The 24,665-nt window shown below is 35.3% G+C and overlaps 1 protein-coding gene across 1 annotated transcript in view; it reads right to left on the bottom strand.

Moving 5' to 3' along the window:
• Pkhd1 (PKHD1 ciliary IPT domain containing fibrocystin/polyductin) overlaps positions 1-24,665 on the bottom strand; it is a 426,978-nt gene that overhangs the window by 223,318 nt on the left and 178,995 nt on the right. Inside the window, exons 45-47 of the mRNA XM_026400889.2 lie at positions 18,715-18,849; positions 11,707-11,842; positions 9,327-9,573 (exon numbers count right to left, since the gene is read on the bottom strand). Of these exons, the coding sequence (XP_026256674.2) occupies positions 9,327-9,573; positions 11,707-11,842; positions 18,715-18,849 (518 nt within the window). The remainder of the gene's footprint in view (positions 1-9,326; positions 9,574-11,706; positions 11,843-18,714; positions 18,850-24,665) is intronic.

Here is a 24,665-nt window from a genome sequence, read left to right as displayed (position 1 = left end):
TGCTTTTTAGGCTCCAATTACCAGTCTCCAGTCTCCTGGTGGAGGACAGGTGGTTATTCTGGTCTTACATGGTCTTCACACTTTGGATTCTACCCATTCCCAAGCAATCCCCAGCCAACCCCTCAACCATTTTCCTGGGCCCTCAGAAACACTGAATACTGGTGGTATAAGAAAGAAATCTGGGAACCTGAGCTTCTAGAGCCTGCACAGATGCTGGCTGTGCCACTGGCCAAACTAGTGGTTTCTTTTTTTTTTTTTTTAAAGAGAGAGAGAGAGAATTTTAGTATTTATTTTTTAGTTTTCGGCGGACACAACATCTTTGTATGTGGTGCTGAGGATCGAACCTGGGCCACACGCATGCCAGGCAAGCGCGCTACCACTTGAGCCACATCCCCAGCCCCAAACTAGTGGTTTCATGACCAGCCATAGCCTACAGAGATAGCTGATGTAGAAGGTGTTGGGGCAGGTGGTAAAACCCAATGTTGTTTGTAGATGAAGGTTACATCCTAGGACTCAGGTTTGGGCCACTAAAGAATAGTTCTATTTTAACTATCCAACAACAGAACTCCTTTTGTTCAAATACACTCATCTGTTTCCATTTAATTCCTCCTACCTCACCATTCTTTGCTTAGCAATCCCCCACATCTCCTTGAGAGTTAAGAAACTATTTTATCAATATATATCAATACAACCAATTAGCTACTTTCAGAAATGCCATCAATGTGGCCCCAAGAATCTCCCTACCTGGTCATCTTAATTGCATAATTATTTCCTCAAAATTTTACCAGCAACACACTCCCTAAACAATTTTTAGATATTACTTATTCTGATTTTGGTTTCTATAAATTGGTATTTCAGTTTTTGAAAGAAGCATTTCAAGACTCCTGTTTCTAAAGGCCCTTACAAACACGTCCCCTTCTTCAAATACTGTCAAACAATGAAATCACAGCATTTAAGTTCTACTTGTCTTCAGGCCTTTATACATTCCTTTTGAGGTTCTTTTCCTTCCAATAGTGTGATGCAGTGATGCTGTCCCCTTGGTCAACCCAAAAGGCACCAGAGCACACTGTGATCCTAACTTAAACTTTCCTCTTCCCTCTTCATGCCAGGCACATTCTCTCAGCGTTCTGATCTTATCAAACCACCTGATCCATCTGCAAGGTTTATTCAGGAGACAAATTCACAGGCAATCATGAGCAGCACCAGTTTTGGTCAGGGGGCTATGAAACATCCCTCTATCACAGCTGGTGATATGGTCATATGGCACGCTGCAAAGAGCAAATAAAAAATGTAAAAGACCCGTCTCTTGGTAAGCAAGATGCCTCACACTGACCATTACCAGGGGCCAAATATTAAAAGTCACATCAGCTCTTATCCTTCTAGGCCAAATGCCAGCATTGACAGTGGTGGGCTCTTCTGAAAAGCACCAAAAGAACATCAAGAGTCAAAGAACACCATGAAGAGAATTTACCAACCATAATTACTACAATTTTCACTTGCCCTAAATAGCCACCAATTTCCCTGTGCCCTAAATAGCCACCAATCTCCCTCTCTTTACTGTTAATGAAGCAAAGGAGCACAAAAGTATTTCTAATTTGGAGGAGCCAAGGGAGTCTGCATGGGCCATTAGCAGCAGAGAGCTTCATTACTAGGCGAAGAAGTCTCTCCCTGAACTTCTCATGGCTTTATGTGCAAGAAATCAGGAGGCAACCAGTCCATTTTAAATGTTAACCCTTCCTTCTGCATTAGCAGCAGCTCCTGTATACAACTGAAAAGACAAAGGACCGTAGGCCTAACATGCTGCTTTTTTTTCCATGGGGTTCTTTAATGTTTGTTCTTTTTTAAAGGCAAAAATCTCCTTTTAATTAAGGGATATGTTCCGTTAGAAATATGACTCTATCTCTGGATAAAAACTTCCCAAAGTACCAATTTACCATATGAGTTGCTTAAACAGTTACGTAATTTAGTGCCCATGTGCTGTGCAGAACTGTTGAATGTATACTGCCCACAAAGGATTTGTTAGGCAATCAACAATACCAATGAGAACAAATATTAACTCCCTGGTTTGTGTTTACCATTAGCTTACTTTTCCTGAGGGTTCATATCTCTGTGTATTACAAAAACACTGCATTGAGCTCTAAATGTTCTTGATTCAGAACAATTGTGAAATAAACTCTTTATAATTACACATCTCCTAAGCTAGACACATCATAATAGCTAGCCTCAAAGGGTGCTGCAAGCAACTTCTGGATATTTGTGCTTACTGCTGTTTCTCTTTACTGCACAAAAAGGAAAAAAATTGAAATTTTGAGCTCCACCAACAAGCTTTTGTTGACTGGATTTGTATGAGCAGCCTTTAAAAATACACTAAGCTTAGTCCTTGTTATTATCTTATCTGATGTCCTACCACCATCCAGTAATATTTCATGCCTATCAGTAAGGTTTTTCTCCATATAAACTATTGACTCAGAAGTACTTAAATATTGCTCCTTCTGAGTAAAGTAAGAAACCTAAAGGAAAAAAAAAATCACTAAGCTTTTCCCCAAACTTTAAAAATTCTGAAATTATCAGGCAAAATAAAGTGAGTACCCAGAAAGTCAAGTCATATGACTTCATAATTCTTGTGCTGCTGGTGGGTTCACCCGACCATTCCTCCTCCATGACATTTTAAATATATACTTCTCTCTCTGTTGAGAGTTGGCTAAACTAATAAATGATTGTAGAGGACCCTAAGAACCAACCTGGCACTACCTCTAAGGTAGCCTCTACCATTTTACAATAGACTTATCTACTGTCATATTTGGGCACTACTTATTGTTCATTCTATCTTAATCCAGGAAGAAAAGAGTCTTCCATCATCCCATTTTTTATGGTCCTTCATACACCATGGCATCTCTTGCCTTGATCTGCTGCATCTAGCTGGAAAACTGCCTCAGAGCAGAATACCATACCCAGAGTTATGTGACCAGAATGCAGGCAAGTACTTATCAGGGATACTGAAAAATAACAATATGCACCTGATAGGAGTTATATTAATATACCTGTCTTCCATTCTTCCATTTAATATATACATATATATGTATTGTTCCTTTTCAAATATATATATATATATATACACACACACATACATGTACACATATATATACACATATATATAATATATGTATATAAAATGCATATATATATATATATATAATATACACACAGATACAGACATACCTGATACTGGGGTAGAACTAACTGACATCAGCTCATGAGAATATTTTCTTAGTTTCTCTTCCCAACTCTATGTTCAGTGTAATGTTGCAGCTTCAAATAATTTATATGAGAGTATATTCACTGCAGAAGTATGCAAATACTACTATCCAGGTCTTTTTTTTTTTCTGCAGAGCTAGTTGTTAAAACATTTGCTGGCACACCACTGTACTCTTTTATTATTCATGAAACTTAATAATCTATAGTATTGGTATAGCACAGTTTGGGACCTTTATGATTTTTAGATTACTTTCTATTTTACTTCTGTAAATCTGCTAGAGGATGATACATCTTGAAATTTCCCTGTCTTACAGGGTTTTTTTTCTTTTTGTTTTTTAAGGACTGAAAAGATATCATTAGTGATGCTATGCCTCTTTATCCCTAGGAAGGAGAGTTAGGTGGTTATTAGACGAAAAGCTAGGCCAAAATTTCCATTTGAACTCTTCTTTACTTTTGCATTCACAAAGGCAGGGGGTGCCTCATACTTTGAACACTGACACATTAAGAGCAGTTGCATAGGTAAAAACTGAACGCAAGCACGCCAGGAGAGGATATTAAGCAAGATCTAAGAATCAAGGTGATCAACAAGAACATTAACCTTTTCTTTTCTAGAAGAAGGAAGGAAGAAACAGAAGGTACTCGGGTACAAAGAATCAAAGCCTACGTACTGCATGACTCCAGATTTTATGACCACCTGGGAGATTTTGCTCCACTGGCATAATGTCATGTGATTATTGGAAATGATTCACTTGTTTGCAAGAATTGGATTAAGTTACATTTGAGCAAATTTAATTTCCTTGCCAGGCATTTGTTTCTCAGAAACATAAAAATCTATAGTGTTTTAATCAAGTAGTAGTTTGCCGATGTGTTCCTCTGTATATAACAAATGTAAAACAGAGATTTTTTTAAAGGCCACTTTTATTGAACACCTATTATCTGCCAGACAATGACCTTGTGAGATAAATGCTATTATGCCCATTTTACTGATGTGAGATTAGAAGCAAAAACAAATGCAGGCACTTATTTTATTTATTTATTTATTTATTGCTCCAAAAGACTCGGAGATTAAAATGCTATTCTCAGTCTTTATTTCTAAAATTCCTAGAAGCATCTAACACTTAATGATTTTTCCTAATGTCCTCTGAACTTTTACCTTCCTAGATTATCAGTTGTGCAATAAATATGGTCAGGACATATACGTTTATTTGGAATTATTTTTCAAAAGTAGAGAATAGAGATGTAATTAAAAATGATCTGCATGTACAAATCACAGCTCCACTTCTTTCTATGTGTATGTCTTTGGAAGCAAAGGTCAATGTCAGGGACACCTCATGAATATGCCCTAAGAGAGAAATGAGCAATAATGACACCAAAGGAAGCTTCTGAGGAATCTTCAATATTTTTATTAGTATTAATTTATAAAACACTAATTTCAAACCAGTTTGTTCAACATGGTATTGGTACCCTAAGAAAAACAAATAAACACTCCTTCCCATGCACAAGGAAAAACATACAATTTGCGGATCTATGTAGGGACTAAGAGTATTGATGAGAGCAAACCTCAAGAGCTGACATACAGCCCGGAGACCAGAATCTACTCAGGATGCTCAGGGAAGCTTACCAGAGGAAACAGGCTCCAGGCTGAGTTCACAGAGGCTGAACCTCATGAACTGAAAGGGGCAAAGAAGTTGAAAGCAGCTGGAGGATAGAATGAAGGAAGGTAGACAGTCTTGAGAGATGATGCTGGAACTGTAGCAGGGAGCAGGTCATGAAAAGCCCAGGAGACATTGAAAATAGTGGACCTTCCTCTGGAGGTACTGGAGTTTCAAGCAAGACCAGACCTTTATTTTCAAAATTCAAGCATTGGAACACAGCAAGGTGGCATGCTCAGAAGCTATCATGGTTATACAGGTTAGAAGCCAGGACTAGTGGGCCAAGTTGTAAAGGAGAGAAGCAGAAATACTCAGGAAGGATGTTTTTCTTTTGTTTCGTTTGATTTGTGTGTGTTTTTTTTCTTGTTTGAAAATAAAATGGACCAGGTAGATGATTACTGTAACGAGTTAGGTAAGAAGACGAGTTGGTTTTGGGTGACTCCATATTTCTGGTTTAGATAAACATTTGCCTCAGCGGGATTCTAAACACCCAAGGTCTAAGGGATAAGCTCATAATTTCTCTGTTGGCAAGATGAGTTTGAAATGACTATTAAGTCTACTAGTGGAAATACTCAAGGTATTGCTGTTCAGTGGAAATTCAAGAAACCCACAAAAGTAATAATGAACAAGTCAGAGGTAGTAGCCACATTTCAAAAGTAAAAAGAAGGAAAACATAAGAAAGTAAGAAGAAGCAGAGAAATTACTTTTAGTAACATATTAACTTAATATATCCAAAATATCATCAGTGTAACCAATATGAGCAAATTATTAAACTATTTTATATTTTTTTCATACTAAGCCTCAAGAATTTGTGTTTAATTTCCCCTATGGAACACATCAGTTCAGACTAGCCACATGCCAAGTACTCAGCAGTCATACGTTTCTAGTGGCTATAATACTGGACGGTGCACAATCTTAAGCAGCAGAAAAATGGGTCCAGAGTGTATGCTCATTGAACTAGAGGAAACAATTGGTAATCATCAGTGAATCTTAACTGACATGAAAATAGCCAAGACTGCCTGGGATGGGTACATGGCTGAGAGAAAACGAAAGCTCACAGAACTCTATAGTAAACCAGCATTTAAAGAACAGAGACTGGAATTTACAAAAGACATCTAGAAATAGCACATAAAAATCTATCAAGAATATTATCCTCGTTCTGTGCAATTATTTCTATGCAGAGCAAATCATTTATCTAAATTTTTGGACATATTAATTCAAGAACTATGTAAAGCATGTCATCCTGGGGGCTCTGGAAAAAAAAAATGTTCAATGACATCCTTTTCTGAATAAGGTCCCAACCCCTGCCTCTTTAGGAAGAATGAAGTTCACAGAGGGAGGTTGTTAGGAACAGAAGCTAGAGAAGGAACATGACTCAGAATATTGAAAACAGAAAGCATGTTCTTAGAACAGAGAGACCAACATAAGCAGCAACCATGCAGATCAACCATGTTGTCATTTTAACTAGACATAAACTTGATTTCTGCCTTATACAGGGGAGCAGTTTATTCTTCACCCAAACATTAAATATATTATGGCCAACTTCAAGTATTTATATGCAACCAGCTGCTAGCATTGAACCATAAAATGGAAAGTATCACAAAGGTGGGCACTCATCAGATTAAAATGAGGCAGTGAGGGACAGGAACAGAAGGTCACTGGAGTCAAACAAAGAAGTTACAGTTATAGTAAAAACAGACCAGAGAGGGGACGTTACAAGGAAGAAATCACACTCCAAGCACTTGGGGGAAGGAGCACCTTGTTTATGCCGCTATATAAAGCCTCACTCTTGCCCTCTGGGGACCTCTTGCTGAGGGAGGGGGTGAACAGTTAAAAGTGAAGACAGCAGGGCGCTTGTGCCATATCAGATCTCCATCAACATGCAACCCCAAAAGATCATGACTGTGAGAGCTTTGTAAATCAACTCTTAGGGTGCTTGCCCCAAGGCAAATAGCACAACAAATTAATCCTTTCTCCATGAAATGCAGCAAAGTTTGTATCTACACTGAATCCAAATTGCTCATTAGCTCTGACATGTTCCTAATGAGGTTATAATGCTCTGGGACAAAGATCAAGCCCCGGAGCACAAATAGCTAAGGCTAGAATCATAGAAGGATAAAATTAGAAGGACCTTAGAGCCGTGCTGCCCAAACTTGTCATACCAATCACCTGGGCACTCTGATTCAGGATGTCCAAAGTCCAGTCTGAGTTTCAGAATTTCTGAGGGGCGCCCTGGTGGTGGTGATGTTGGTGAGCCTTTGGAGTATACTTTGAGCAAGGCCTGCGAGTTCACCTAATCCAGCTGCCTTTTCCTAGAGGTAAGGACACAAGGGCCAAGAGATTGACAACTGGAGGTATGCTGAGACTTCCCTATGATTAAATTCAGATTGTTGGGTATTTGTCCATAAACCTGTGGGTCAGTCTGAAGTTTTTAAATAGAAGCATAGTGAGTAAAGGGTGATCAGTCATCCTGGTTTTTGTGGTCCTAAAGAGTCTTCCAGGACTTGGAGTTTTTCTATGCTAAAACAGGAAATTCCAAGAAAATCAGGATGAATTTTTCACTCCATGCGGAGTCTTTTGAATCAACTTAGATTATAGCATCAGGATTATAATCTTCTCGACTTTGTCTGTCTTTGAGTGGTGACAGCATGATCTGTCGCCAAGGCAAGGACCTAAGTTTCCTGCCATGAAGATCTCAAAGAGCAGATTCTCAGACAAGGCTGAGGCTCTGCAGAACTTTCTATCAGCATGTTGGCAAGTGCTGCTTCAAGAGACAACCTAAGAACGTCCCAAAGCAATTATAAAAGGGATTGTCATGAATACATAGAAATAAATATCTACAAGCACAAAATGTTCCTCTTAACTACAAAATCTATTTTATTTTCCTCATTAAAAAAAGTATATTCAGGAAATTAATCACTAACGTTCATAAATCTCAAACATACATTAAAGTCATCTTTGGTAAGAGCTCTAAATGATACTTGCAATATGGCTCCCTTAGTAGAGTGTTTGCCTCAGATTCACAAGGCCCTGGGATCAATCCCCAGCACTAAAAAAAAAAAAGAAAAAAAAAAAAAAACAACTCTAATGAACAGTTAAAATTAGCCTATTTCTAAGAATAATAAGAAAAAGTAAGTCATGCTGTACCCAATCATGAGTATGAATAAAAAAATATCCCTTCAAAGAACAAAAAGAGAGAAAGAGTTCTCATGAAAGTAGAGAGGAAATCATCAGATGAGAGGAAGGGAAGTAGGAGGAGAGAAGGTTAGAAAGTGGGGGAGGTATTAGGAAGTAATATTGATCAGAGTATGTTATATGCATGTATAAATATACAACAACAAAACCCACCATTCTGTATAATTAATACGCACCAAAAAATAAAATTTTAAAAAAGAAAATATATATATAATAATATGTATATAAATAATATATATAAAATAATATCCCCCTATTATTGTTATTTAACTCACTGGAAATGAGACTATTAATGTTAGAATAATGAATATGGAAAGTAAAAGTGACTTTCCGATGCTTTCAGTGTATTATCGAGACTTCCAAAACAGAACGATAAGATACTGATTCCATATGCATTCAAAATGCAGAGTTAGTGCAATCCTGACCACGATTATTCTCGCTCTCTGGAGTTTACCTATTCAAATAAGATGCCAACGTGGTCTGACTGAATTACATGACTTAATATTCATGGAGTTAGGACACTTAAAATAAAGGAAGGAAATAAGTGTGGCTAAATATATACAATGCATTTGAAATAGGTAAAAGAGAGAACCCTAGACACTCTAGCAATCATTACCTGGAAATTAAAGAGGGCAGAAGCAATCCTATTATGCATTATAAACAGCCCAGCTGCTGACTTAATGGTACTTTGAGTAGTATAACCAAGGAGTCCTTGCTTCAATATTAATAGGAAAGGTATTGTACGAATCCAATAGTTCATGAAATTAACAAGGAAAATGAACTGGGAGCAACTTTGCAAGTAATAGGAGGCATCAGCCATTGCTTCCCTGGAGCACAGTGAGCACTTAAAGAGAGCTTGGAGAGAGTACATGTATATAAATGAGAATGGACATTATTGGAATTTTCTCAATAATATTTTTAATTTGAATATATTTCAAATTCTCTGTTGGTTGAAAATCTTTTAAAGAAGAAGCTGTTATCTTAAAATGTTCATAAGAGGTTATGGGTATGGGATCTGGCCCAAAGATATTGACAACTGCCATTTGAATCAGGCTGAAACTATCAGAAATATGTGAATGAAAATATCAAAATTATTCACACTTCAGTTTTATGGAACTAAATTCTTTAAATAGTCAGAAAACAATTTCTTTATACAAGCCTCAACAACACAATGACCCACATATGCTCACTGGAAAGCTAAAATGTATAATTAATTCTACTTACAAACGAATGGACATGCGATGGAAGAGAACATCTTCCCCACAGACACTGCCACGAACAATCTGACTGAAGCTTGCACTGACCAAACAAGAAGCGGAAAGGGTTTCCATAGAGGCCAGAATGTGACTTCTATTTTTCCCAGAGAGAGAACCATCCAAGTCTTCCAAAATTGCTGCATGCGGAAATGGAAATGCTACTAAGTTTGAAGAGTCTGTAAACTTCAACTGGTTGGTCTTCACAGTAAATCCACCTACAAATCAACAGCATGAGACAATTATCACAAATGACAACTCAATTCACCAGGCTCATCTTAATACTTTTAAGCTGCATATTTATAGAGTTTTATAATTCACTCCCTTATTCATTCAAGAAAAAAACACCACAAGTATTTATGACAGGTTATGTGTGCTTGAGATACTGAGGGACCAAAGAGCAGCATTGGCCCAGCTGTCAAACACCCTGTGCTCTATGGTAGTGGTTCACTACTAGGGGAGGTTTTGCTCCCCAGGGCACATTTGACATCATTTGGAATTGGTTTTGGCCATTACAACTGGAGGGAGGATTGACAGTGCTACTAGCAATTAGTAGTTAGAGCCCAGGAATGCTGCAAAACTTTCTACAATGTATAAGACTGTCCACATGACAAAAAACTATCTGGCCCTAAATACCAATAATACCAAGGGTAAAAAAACACTGGTATTGTGGGAAATAGAGACAGAGAACACTAATTTATCAAATACTAAAGGTGCTATACTTCAGTCTTGCAATCTTTCAGCTTCTGTTCCTCTCTGGTGATTCTAACCCTATCAGCAAAACTTTTAACTGTGAGGTATTTTCTTCAAACATTCACCTTTAAAAGCAAGATTTGATTAGTCATTTGTATAAATAGTAACACACTTTCAATGTATTAGCTCTAGGGCTATACTTCTTAGTGCTTTCCCTAACATCACCACTAGGTGATTCTTTGGTACTGCCAGCCCAGTTGCCCTGGAAGAAGCAGTGATTGTTTCAAAAACACATACCTGTCACTAAAAAAGAAAAACTGAGTATATACTTTATAGTACATAGGTGCTGTAGTGTTATATACATTAGAAAATATTGAAAAAAGGAAATAAAAAAGAATAAGACATAAATTGAGACTAATATTTCCATTCTGCATTAGCAATAGAGTACATGCAGTAAATACAGCTATGTAGGAAAGACTTCACAATTCTACCTCTTAAAATCTGTGTAGTTCACCTAATAACACAACCACCCATAGCTCTACACTTCAGACATATTGGAGGATTTCAGTGATTCCCCAAGCACACTTATCTTTAGAATCTCTATTTTTTGCATATGCTAATTTTAATACCTAGGCATTTCCCTCTGCCTACTTCCCCTTGCAAACATCTATTTACCTCTCAAACCTTACTCAAAAGTCACTCCCATGAAATCTTACATTCCCTCTCCCTGGACCCCTTTGCTGACTGTGTTGGTTCTCCGATATTGTACTCATCACTCTCTATTAAATGATGGAAAAATGGTATTTGTTTCAGTGACTTATGAATGATATGAAACAGTAAAACTATTAAAGAACTGTAGAATTGTGATTTGAAGTATTTGCCATAAGGCATTTTTTATTTATACAATTTATTTTTATAATTTTAAACCTAGATACCTCTCAAATAAGAACAATCTTTGATTCTGCCTATGTAGGGGGAAAAAAGTCAAGTGAAGACTTGCTGATTATTCATTTAATTAAAAAAAACAAACAATTATCTAAATTGGTGATTTAAACCACAAGAGCATATTTACTTGAATTACTTTGCTTGGCTGTTTACAATGATCAGATAAACTAGATTGCTCTCTACCTCCTTCCACTCATGAGTCCTCCAAGGTATTTCTTACCACCTCTGAGATGTGGATAGCAAGTAAGCAAGAATGCTATGGCTCTAATTGTGCATATATCAAGCATTAAGCTGCTGAAAACATCAAGCACTTGAACTGGCTCCTTCAGAAGGGGCTGTGGAGTTTATGCCCATGTGTCCATTTATTCATATTATAAATGAACTGTTCTCTAGGTACCAGGCTCTCCAGTATGTACTAGCAATAAAACATTGAGCAAGAGAGCCTTTATGAAGCTCAGCATTCAACTGAGATACAGCAACATACTAATAGAATCTGATGGGCATCATGACAAGCAGAAGATAGGGAACTACACAAAAGACATGGGAGTACTGGGCCTCCTTTAGGAGTTCTTTTAAGAAGCCAGAGTAACAGTTTCTAATGATGCAATCTTGGATCTGAAAGAAATATTGACCCACAAAGGATTTGCCACTATTTATCATGTTCACTTGAACATCGGCCATGTTTACCATTTCCCATGTCTATTCAAACTTACCCTGTCCTTGGGAACAGCCTGAACAGGTTCTTATGGCCACACAGTTGATGAGATCAAAATTAACAAAGGTTGTGTTAGAAACCAGCAGCTCCCATCTTTTGGGAGTTTTAATCCCAGCTGACATACAAAGACTTCCCTGTGATTTTTTTAAGAAAAGAAAAGAAAGTAATATGAATTATGAATTATAGTAATAATTAGTAAAATAAACAAACATTTAAAAAGAATAAAAAACAAACTACAAACTAAGAGAAAATACTTGTTGATCACATATAAGACAAAGATCTTAGAACCAGAATATAAAAAGAATCTGCACAACTCAAGCAATAAAACAGAAAATTTATCTTAAAAATAAAAAAATAAAAGACATTTCCCTAAATAAAGTGGAAATATCAGCACATGAAAAAAATGTTTAACATAATATTCATTAGGGAAATGCAAATTAAGATCAAAATAAGTTACACTCACTATATACTTATTAGAATGGCTAAGTAAAAAAGAGTGCTGATGATGAGGAACAACTAAAATGCATCCATTGCTGGTGGAATGCAAAATGGGACAGCCACTGTGGAAAACAGTTTGGCAGTTCCTTATAAAGTTAAATACACTCTTCACATAAGATGTAACAATTTAACCCCAAGGTGTTTACCTTAGAGAAATGAAAACTTGCATTCACACAAAACCCTGACATAAATGGTTATGATTCCACTTGTAACCACCAAATCTGAAGAACAACTCAAATGCTTTTTTAGACATGGAGGGATAAACAAACCACATTACATCTATCACTGCTCAGTAACAATAAATAATTTTAAAAAAAAAAGATACTTGAAACAAATCGCATGATTTCCCAAACACATTTGGGTATGAAAAAAAGTCAGTTCCCAAAAGTTAGGTGCCTTATGATTCTGAAAACAAAGTTTTGAGATGAAACTCAATTCACTGCTTCTGCCAGCAGGTGCAGCTGCAGCTGAAAAGAGGCAACTCTTCATAGCAGGCCATACCATCCAGTGTGGAAGCAGACCCTTGCAGCTCACTGTCAATTTTTCTTCTTTCAGGGTCCTTGTCTTGTGAATTCAAAAATTCAAGTATACAGACAAGGATGACTGAGTGTAATAGCAGGATTTATTTATGAGCAGAACAGGAACACAACTAGTGCATTGCAATACAAAACCTGGTATCAAGTTTTTTCCTCTCTGAGAATGCAAGTCTAGGGGTTTATATAGTACTTGGATCACTGCTATAGATTCAAACTTAAGCTAATTAGGGTTTGACAGAAGTAAAATGCTATTGGTCCAACTCTATTTAAATAACGGTTTGGAACCCAACCACCGCTATTGGTCGACTCCCCAAACCAGACTTCCTTTCAGGTCTGCCTACTTCCATTTTCTCCAAAGAGCAGGAGATTGAGGTTGTGAGATGGTCTGTGCTTGCAGGTTCTGGGCTATGTTGCTGCATGGAGCCAGCTTCTGCAGCAGGCGTCCATACAGTGCCCAGGCTTGATTGCTGAAGGGTAAACATCAATGCACCTTGGCTCACAGCATTTCAGGAACACCTCAGGTCATGGTTGCCACCTGCACTCCAACCTACATGAGCTGCTTATTCCACTGCTCCTCCCTTCTTCTGCCACTTCTGGACAGGGACCAGAGGTTTGGCACCTAGAGAGCCATGTCAATTCCACTTATATAGTTTTCGAAAAGGCAGTTAGCCACAGGAAGTAGATTAGTAATTGCCAGGAGTCAGAAGTGAGAAGAGGTTGTGGGTCCAAAGATGGTGCTCCACAGAGTTCAGAGTGATGTAACTGACTAGCTGCATCTTGACTATGGTGGTCATGGTTACATATATTTGTATGTGTTTAAAATTCTGAGAATTATTCATCAAAAATGTCAAGTTTGTCATAGTCAATATAGAAAAATAAACTATCACAAAATGTTGGATTCAGTATATGCTCAAGTACCCTTAAAGAAAATGCATGAATTTAAAATACAAATTCTAGATTTGTTTTGCAGGTCTATCATTGTTTAAATAAAAAGTTTAAAATGAAAAAAAAATAATGTTTGAAGTGAAAGAAAAGCTGCTTCTAAGCTTTCCCATAAAAGCACTTCAACAAACCCCATTCAGTCAATTTCTTAGGGACTTGCTCACTGTTCCATTGTTAAAAATAGTTACATTTTGAGAATCAGTAGAGTTTTTATAAAAACTTTCAACATGAAAAGCAGTGACAAAAATAAACATCAGTGGGACAAAAAAAGAAAAAAAACCCACCAAATGGAGACAGATATACTGTAGAGATCAGAGGAAAATTTAAACAGCATCATTAATAACTTAAGAGAAATAAGTATAGCCATGAAACAAACAAAAGAACCCTTAAGAGAATTCTTTAAAAAAAATAAAAATAGGAGAGCAGAAATAAAAAACTGAATAGAAAAATTAAGGCAATATCTTAAAAAGCAGGACAAAGAGACAAAGAGATGAAAAATCAGAAAAATATTAGGAAAGCAATCTATATAGCCAAGTATTCAAATAATAATATTTTAAGCAAAAAAAGAAGAAAATATAAGGGAGACAGTTATCAAAGAAATAATTGAATAGAACTTCCTAAAAAGGAAGGGTAAAATTTTTCAGTCCTTAAAGGCCCACTCAATACCTAACTCAGTAGCTAGAACAAAGGGCCACACCAAAAACATGGTATTGATGTAAAACACTGGGACAAGGACAAAGCTCCAAAAGCTCCCAAGAAAGAAAAACATAAGTGGTTACATATAAAGTATCCAGAATCTGAGTATCTTAAACCATCATCCTCGAGACTAGAAGCTGGAATAAATAGTGTTTACCCTCAAAAATTTAGGGCAAAGTTAACTCTCATCTGGAATTTTATAACCAACAAAGTACCAATAAGGGGTTTTCTATAGGTAGCTCAAAATTTTCACCTTTTAAACTTCCCTTTCCTCTGGAAAGTTACTACAGGCTACGCTCTAGCAAAACGAGGAAGTAAACTAGAAAGAAGGAGGGAAGAGGTGGGAATGAGGACCAAGAATTCCAACACTATAGAAATATGAAGGAAATCTCCAGGGCATGGAAAGGAGAGATTCCAAGGTACACGAGGAGACCCTTCTCAGGTTCTGCTGGTGTGAGCACTAACCATCTGCATGGCTGCCTGGCACCATCCACTAAAGATGAAGGGGTACTCTACAATCAACAATTTTACAACTTCACTTATTTTCCACAGAAATGTATGAACATGTACACCAAAAGACATGTAGAAGGATATTGATAGAAGATAGCAAAAATAAAAAAAAAATCTAATAGTCATCAATAGTAACATACCTTTAAAAACAGAAAGATATGTAATGATTGGAATAATTATAAAATAGAATAGCATGTAATGGTTGGAATAATAAGTTATTAGAACACAATAAAGACATAGTTGAATCTCACAGACATAGTATTGTGCCAAAGAAGCCAGGTGAAGTAGAGTTACATGTTCTATGATTCCTTTGATATAAAATTTAAAAGAAAGAAAAGTTAATATGTATCAATGTGAGTCTGTATAACACTTCCCCTCGGGCTGTAGAGTTATGGGTAGGATTTGGAATAGGGGGCCAGGAGGGCGTCAGAGGAACCCATAATGTGCTATTTCTTCATCTTGGTGATATTTACATGGTTGGTTTGCTTTATAAAAATCCACTGATTTTTTTTCCCTTGTGGTTTATGCACTTTTCTTCATAAATATTATATTTTCACAAAACATTTATTTTAAAAAGTAGGATAAATACTAGGGAAAAGTAACACAGAGCATGAAAAGGTAAAGAAAGAAGCTGAGCAGTTGAAGGTCCTTGAAATGCACAGGTAACGTTCATGTGTGCTAATGTAATTTAGACCTTCATTAAGACAAGCAAGCGTGTTAAAAACTTAAGGCCAAGAGCAAAGACAATCAAAACAGAACAAATAAATTTCAAATGAGAAACTATTAAAGAGATACAATGCAAGAAAAATCAGGTTAGAAAAGTCGGAAAGAGAAAGAAAATGGATTGCAAAACTGGAAGCACAGAATAAGATGGTAGGAAAAAAATGCAAATATATGAGAGACATCAGCATGAAGATGGTAATTGAAACCACAAGAGAAAATGAGATTTCTCCCAGGGAGAGCAAGTATGATGAGAAGAGAGGGGGCCCTACACCAGACTTTAGGGAAACAAAAAGATGAAAGGTCTAAATTGAGGGAGACAGATCCACAAGTGAAAATGGAAACTAAATGCCAGGGAAAAGGGAGAAAGAATAAAGCATCCCCATCAGCCCCTGCCTGATGCCTGATAAGATATTTTTAAAAGTACCATTTTCTGCTCAAATTAATTATAATAGCAACAGAAAGACAATCACCCCAAAGATACTTCAAAAGGAGGGTGACCATAGATTAAATCCAAATCAGGGTATTTCTGAGTCTGAAAGGGGATGCTAATTAGATTGAATGTCAGGAGAGAGGGTATCAACACACTGCTCAACCAGACTGAGATGTGCAGCAATGCCACAGTGCATATTTTCATGTCAATTAAAATATTCTATACACCTCTATCTATATAGGTTGGGTGTGAGAGTACCAAATAAACCCTTTCTAATGATAAGAAAAAAAAAGTTCTTCTAGAAATTGATATCTATTTGAGGACATAAATCCCTGATAATAGAATGCTATAAATTAAATGTGGGTGAGAGGCCTATACATGGAAGGGATCAAATCCTCTGAAAATCTTAATTCCTAAAGGAATGTCAGGCATGAGAGATAGAAATCTCAGGAATGAGAGATAGAGGCTGAAGTTATAGTTCTACAACCTCAGGTCAGGTACTTCCGCCTGCTCCGCCCCCTCCAAACAACTGATACCTAGTAATAATGGGATTAGCAAAATAAATTTCAGAAATGTGTTAATTAATAATTAAAGGATATTTTTCTTGTTTTAATCCCAGAATTTCTCAGAACCTGTATTTTTTTTCTTTCTTTTTTTAATGAATTTTATTGTGTGTCTTTAAGGTTTATAATATGATGTTATGGGATACATATAGATTGTAAAATGATTATTATAGTGAAGCAAATACCACATTATCTCATATATTTACTATTTTTTACAAGATCAACTAACATTGATTTATTTTTTTTTTAATTGCCAATGCAATTTTATTAACTAGATTCCTCATATTGTACATTAGGTTTTACTTAAGGTTTTGGAAAACAGACAATATGGAAAGCAGCATAGTATAGACATAATTAATCTTCTTTCCCAGACATATTCTTGGGGCTAGGCACTCCTAGAGAATGCTTCAGAGAATATTGGTGTAGGCACCAATGCATATTCATGGCAAAGCCATTTGCCATATATAATCAAGATTATTGGATCAGAAGTTGGGAAGATATCAAAGTATCCCTGGATCTGAAATACTAGGCAGAGACCTTGAGCTGTATTTTGATTCCCCAAAGTTTCCATTTCTTTACCTGCAAATTGAGAAATTCTACTCAGATAATCTTTTAGGTAACACTGAGCTATGAAATCACATAGCTTTAAGATTTGGATTTAAGATTTAAGATTTCTCTAGAACAAAATAGTTTAACATTTTGTATCAGAAGACTCTTGTCCTGCACTTGTTAAAAGAGTTTTTGTTTTTTTTAAACTCTCAGCTGCACTGCTTCCCTAGTGAGTTGTACCCCAGGCATGTGATTATTTGTGATTATCTCATGATAAGCACCCTTTTATCATAATTTATATCTTAATTTATGTCACTCTCCCTTTAATTATGATGTCTATTTAACATCAATTAAGATATTCAGCAGCATTAATTTACCAGGACAGTTATCCAATTTGATGGGTGTTTTGTTTCTAGCATCTATTCTAAAGTTATTCTGGAAAGTTCAAGAGACTTTGATCTACCAGTATCACAAAATGTAAATCTGAGTGCAATCCTCTCTTGGAAACTATAGTCTGAAAAGACTCATCCCTTGAGTTGGTGACCCTATAGTAGAAAAGGAAGAAATGCCAGGTTCCTGCTTTCAGAAAGGATGGTTTAAAATAAATTGAACTAAGGAAAATTTAAAATCAAATACAGAAAAATGTATCTCAGTAAGAAAATGGTGTTGTAAATCATAGTGTTTCTATCTAGAGCTATGTAATAATCTCCAGTGGATGCATAAGTCAATAATTATCATTTAAATTTCAAATGGACAACATATTCAGCAACAAATTGAAGAGAAAGTTTTTCCCATGGTTCCCAGGAATGTTGGAGGCCTCTTCTGTCTATGATTTTTCAGACAATATGATTGCTAGAATGCAGATGGCTCTTTCTGAAGCAAAAATATAGGAGTTCCATAAAGGACTAAAGTCTAAGAGATTACTGTAGTCTGAATTCTTTTAAGGAGAACTAGGACTGCTCCCTTGGGAAGTATACTTTGTCTTATCTGTATTCTGATATTCTGACCATTCAGTGGAGGAGACATCTTCTATAGTCTAATTTTTATGTAGAACTCATACTTAAATAAGAGCTAGGGAATACATACAGAATCTTATTGTACTATAACAAACTGTAAATTTATATTATCTGATTAAGTCTCTGGGCACCTTAAATGGAGTAAGGGTCTTATTAATAAAATGGTAAAACATGGAACAGAGAGACAATATGAAACTATACTATATCATAATCCTTGTACGGTTAGACAAAATTAAATTATTAGGTTCAATATAGAAATTAATAGTAAGCCTGAAATGTAATCAAATAAGAATTCTTCTAGCTATTATTGTATTACTATTTATAAGGGCCCAACACTGAAACCCTGAGTTTCAGTGTATATTTGAATCTTATTGTTAATACCATCACTGTTACAAATAAAAAGCTCTTCTAGTTTTTACCAGTTAAATATAAGATCCACTAAAGAATAGTATTAAAATTACACATCATGGATCATCAGGGATCCCTGCACATATAATTCTGTTTTTATGGACAACCTATAAACAATCACACTAAAGCACTTACCTTTTGGTTAAAATGACCAAGTAATAAACTGTCAGTAACCGAAGTATTTGCATCACTTTCTAAGATGTCAATTCCAAAGTCTCTGCATGAATAAACTTGGAAGTTTTTCAGGTGAAGATTGCTACTTCTAAAAATCTATAAGATAAGAGCATATGTTACGGCAAAGGTCTGAGGTGTGGTTTGTCTTATAGTATTCCTGAAACTTCCTTAATTATCAATTAATATAAATAAGCATTCCATGCCATTTTAAGCAACTTTTATCCATGCATATCCATATAGACATTGCCACAAGGTCCACACTATCTAGTCCCCTTTGTTTATACCCCCTTTGTACTTTCCATTTCTCTTCAAAGAATTAATATGTTGAAAGGTCAGAGTGGATTCTTCACCTATTTAAAATAGTTTTACAGTGCACAAAAAGTGCATAATTAATGCAGAAAAACAGCATCCGAGAACTTCAGTGCTTAGCGTTTTCTTCAATACAGTATATGTTAACTTGTTTAGTCAGCAAATTGTAAATATAAAATAAATAACTTAGCATGGCTACAGATTAATTGTGTGTGGACTCAGCATATGGTACATATGTACATTTATGACAACTGGGCTGTATGTGCTCAAGTAGTAACAAAATTAGTTTGTTAATGTTGAAAGAATCCCACTGGTCTTGTATTAACTATATGATCTTAGGTAAGATATTTAAGTTCTCATAGGCTTTGGTTCAAACATCTTTAAAATCAGGGTGCAGGTCAGAACTATTATTAAAACTAAGAGTCATCCCTTTATTCATTAACGTAATCAATAAAACCAATTTGTTAATTATAATAATAAATATATTAATTATTCATTAAAGAGTATCATACCTTTACTGGGAGTTTCTTATTAATTAAGGCTAAGGTATCCTTAATTTGATTTATCATACTATCATTCTTCTACATGTCAATCAGTCTTTGTATTTGAAATTTCCATTATGCATGACATATATATTTTCTATAAAATGATAGTTCTTTGAAGGCATAGGTTTACTTGAAACAAGTAGGTATGGTATGAGCTGAAAACTGATAACAGCTATTACCTAATTATAGACATCCACAAATATTCCCGTTTTGCAAATACATTCATGTTCAAAACCAACTAGCACCTAGCATGAGCTAGGAAATGTGCTGATTTGAAAAGGAAACCAATATACAATAGCAAAAATGCACCTATTTTTAGAGACAATTCAACTTTAACAGTGTGCTGTCAATTTGCCCTCTTCTAGAAGAATTACTTTGCATTTATGAAACTTGATGAAAAGAAGGTATTTTTTTCAACTTTTATTTAACGTAGAAATGTCAAATCACTTGTTTGGAATTAACATTTTTGCTGTGAGACTTTAGCAAGTATTTTACCTCTTAGATAATTTTACATACAAAAGAAATAAAATAACCTCAAGGTTAAGATTATTAAAAGAGAAATGTTTCAAAAATCTTAACAATATCATCAAATAGATACAGCTTCATATTTACACACAATAGAAAATTTCTGTTCAACTTCACCCCTCATCTGGGAAATGCAACATAAAACCACAATGAAAAATCACTGCAAAACTTTCAAAATGACTATAACCAAGAAGGAGAAAGATAATGGTTGGTGAGGATGTGGAGCAAAGGGAGCCCTTACACTCTGATGGAGGGAATATAAATTAGTATACCACGATGGAAAACAATGTGAAGTTTCTTCAAAAAGGTAAAAACAAGAACAATTATGTAACCCAGAAATCCTACCACTACATATATATCCAAAGGAAAAAAAGATCAATATGTTAAAGAGACACCTGCATCCACCTGCAGCACCATTCACAATAGCCAAGATGTGGAAGCAACCTAAGTGTCCATCACTTAATGAATGGAAAAAGAAAATGTGATCTACTCAGATTTAAACAAGAAGGAAATCCTGTCATTATTGTGATAACATGGATAAATCCAAAGGATTTAATGCCAAGTGAAAAAAGCCAGGCAAAGAAAGGCAAATGCCACATACTCCCATTCACATGAAATCTAAAAAAAAGTCAAACTCAGACACAGAATAGAATGGGGTTTGGAGGAGGGGAGCAAAAAATGGGAATGTTAGTCAATAGATACAAATTTTCAGTTAGGTGGGAGGAGTAAATTCAAGAGAAAGATTATACAACATGGTGACTATAGTTAATAACAATGCATTATATTATTGGAAATCACTAAGAGAGCAGATCTAAAGTGTACTCATCACTAAAAGTAAGTATGTGAGTTAGTGTACAATTTAGCTCAATTTAGACATTCTTTATACATGTTTCAAAACATGATAATGTACATGATAAAAATGTACAATTTTTATCAATTAAAATCAATTAGCAAAAATAAAATATAATTAATCCAATGAGAAAAAAATAGGAATTTTACAAATGGAATACTCTGTTCTAGTATCTATATACATAACAGTTGGGTCTAAATAATTAGAAATAATGGGAGTTTATTAAATTTATATACAAATGTAGTTTTGATGATGAAAAAGGCACTTTTTGGTATAATTTTAAGAGACATCATTATCAACATTAGTGTATTACTTTCCAATCCTGTTTAGTGAAACTCACAATAATAATAGCTAGAGTTCATGAGCATTCAGGAAGATCTTGTGGGCATTTTATATTCAGGGAGTTACTGTTATCATCATTGTCATCATCATTGTCATCATCATCATGATTTTTTGATGCATAAAATTATACATATTTATAGGGGTCATGTGATGTTTCAATACATGTATAAAGTATACAAGGTTCAAGTCAGGATAAGCTTATCTGTCTCCTTAGAAACTTATCATCATTCATGTGTGTGTACAGAAAACATTCAATACCTTTCTAATTTTTTTTGAAATATACAGTACATTAGGATTATTATTCTACTGTGCTATTTCACTAGAACTATTTCTCCTATGGAATTGTAACTTAGTACTTAGGGGTTTATTTAGCACTCAAAACAAATATTCTTTAGCTATTATTACTGTCTCCATTTTACCAATGAAGCAGAAGTTAGGGAGGATTTTCTCAAAGTCATTAAAAGAAAAATGGGAACATTTGAGAGTTTGCATAACCAGATACATAGAATATTATCCTTTTGTAAACAGCTTTATTAAAATATAATTCATATTCTATACAGTTCACCTAACTTGCTTTACAATTCAGTGGTACTACTATATTCACAGATATGGGCAAACATCACCACAGTCAACTTTATAACCTTGTTTTCAGTTCAAGAAGAAAGCTCATGCATGCCCTTTTAGCTATCATTCCTCATTCCATTCCTACTATTATCCTCGACCCTCCACCCCTAGAGTATGTGTTAATTGTTTCACCTCTGTAGCCTTCCCTATTTTGGATTTTTAGTTGAGGAAAATAACATAGGGCGCCTTTTTTTGTGTTATTGACTTTTATCATTTAGCATAATGTTTTCAAGGTCCATTCATATGACAGCATATGTAAGTACTTCACTTCTTTTTCTGGGTGAAGAATTTTCCATGGCATGAATCTGTCACACTTTATCCATCTGTCCACTGATAAACATTTGGGTTGTTTCTGTCCTTTGGCTATTATGAATATTGATACTGCTATAAACATTTTGATACAAGTTTCTTTTTGTACATATTTTAAAAATATTTTTCTTAGGTATATTCCTAGGACTGTAATTCATGAGTTATATGGTAACTTTATTTTAATCATTTAAGAATCTAACAGAATATTTCCTAAAGAGGCTGGACCATTTTAAATTCCCAGCATAAGTATTTAAGAATCATTTTTCCACATCCTCATCAACTACTTATCATCTTTGCTCAGGACACATTAGTAGGTGTGGGGTGGTATCTCATTTAGTGTTTGATTTGCCTTTCCCTAATGACTAGTGATGTCACACATTTCTTCCTGTGTGGTAGTGAGCAGACCACAGTGGTAGAATGTTTGCCTAGCATGCATGAAGTCCTGGGTTTAACAGCCAGCATCATAAAAACTAAAACAAAAAAATATTTCCATGTGATTATTGAAGAGCTTATTTATAGAGCTTATTTATAGAGCTTATTTATAGAGCTTATTCAGATCACTACCTTCATTTTTTAATTGGATCATTTGTCTTTTTGTTGTTGAGTTATAGCAGTTAACAGTAATCTTTATATATTTAAACTACATAATTTGCAAACATAATCTACCATTCTATAGGTTGTTTCACCTCTGTAGCCTTCCCTATTTTTGATTTTTAGTTGAGTAAAATAACATAGGATGTCTAGATAGTGGCACTAAATTTTCGTAATTTTGATGAAGTCCAATTTATCTGCTTTTTTTTTTTCTGTCACCTGTGTTTTTGGTGTTGTCTTTAAGAATTCATTGACAAATCCTTAGTCCAGAAGATTTACCCTATGCTTTCTTCTGAGTGTTATAATTTTTGCATTTACATTTAGGTCCTTGATTCATTGGGCCAATTGTAAATAGTACAAGAAAAGGATTCTATTTCATTCTTTTGCATGAGGCGCACTGGTTGTCCAAATGCCATTTGGAAAGACTGTTACTGTTCCTGTCCTCATTGAGTGGTCTAAGCATCCTTCATCAAAATTCATTTGATCATAAACCTAGGGGCTTATTTCTAGACTCTCAACTGTATTCCATTGCTTGGTTTATCTACTCTTGTTCCATTACCTGTCTTGATTATCATCACTTTGTAGTAACTTTTCAAGTTGGGAAGAATAAATCTTGATTCTTTACTCAGGATTATTTTGGAGATGATCACTTTCTAAATTCCCTGCCATCATGCTTTTTATTTAGTTTTCTTTATTTTTCCTCATAAGAGTGAAGTTCCAAAGACCTTCTTATTATTTGAACCCTTTGACTCACTAAACTTAAGTGCACAAGAACTCAATCTGTATGGGCCTATTTTTTCTTTCACAGGATTAGAATTCCTGATGGCAGACCCTTAAAAAGTAAAATAAAATAAAATAAAAAATAAAAACTGTCTTCAATAAATGTCTTTTAATGGTCTTGTTTCATTGGAGATGTCTTCAAGGACAGGGAGCACAGACTGTAAACCTGTGTGTCTAGTCAACTTTTCATCCTTTATGGGAGACAAAGTGTTTCATAAAATTAAATGACAACAGGCCAGGTGTGGTGGTGGCAAATGCCTGTAATCCCAGAGACTCAAGAGGCTAAGGCAGAGGGATTGCAAGTTCAAAGCCAGACTCAGCAAAAGCAAGGTACTAAGCAACTCATTGAGACCCTGTCTCTAATAAGATACTAAATAGGGTTGGGGAGGTGGCTCAGTGGTCCAGTGCCTTTCAGTTCAATCCCTGGTACTACCACCCCCCCCCCACAAAGAAATAAAAACAAACTACCAAAAGCAAGTGGTAGTCTTCCAGTTATTCATATTAATGATGTATTTTTGAGCTTTCCTTATTTACAAGTGTCTCCTTCTTGTTGGATATATAAAATAAATATTTGTGAGCTAATTATATGATTTTATTTTATTTCATGAATGTGCTATAAACATTTTTTTTCATTTATATATCTTTCTAAGACCAGATTTCAGAGACCAAATATATGCAATTCATACAGCATCAACGCCCCCCTGGATTGTTTTATATGTTGCTAATAGCATTGAACATACAAGTGTCTTCTTAAAAAAATCATTGTGATAATAAAACATAAATGATTAAACATGAAGAAAGTTCAACTTATTGATTAAAGTAAGGATGGCAGCTTGAGCTGGAATTGTGTTCTCATGATGAGCCATGCTTCTTCCTAAGACAGGTATAGGCATTACTCAGGATATTAAAGTATCCGGTGTGCAACAATGTATCTGGACTGTGTACCTGCTTGTGCTACTAAGCAACTATGTGACATTGACAAATTTTATATTTTATACTTTGATTTATTATCTGCAAGTAGGTATGGGAAAGGAAGA

This window comes from Urocitellus parryii, chromosome 8 (assembly GCF_045843805.1).
Source record: "Urocitellus parryii isolate mUroPar1 chromosome 8, mUroPar1.hap1, whole genome shotgun sequence".
Classification (NCBI taxonomy): domain Eukaryota; kingdom Metazoa; phylum Chordata; class Mammalia; order Rodentia; family Sciuridae; genus Urocitellus; species Urocitellus parryii.
This window is presented reverse-complemented; position numbering and strand designations above follow the sequence as displayed.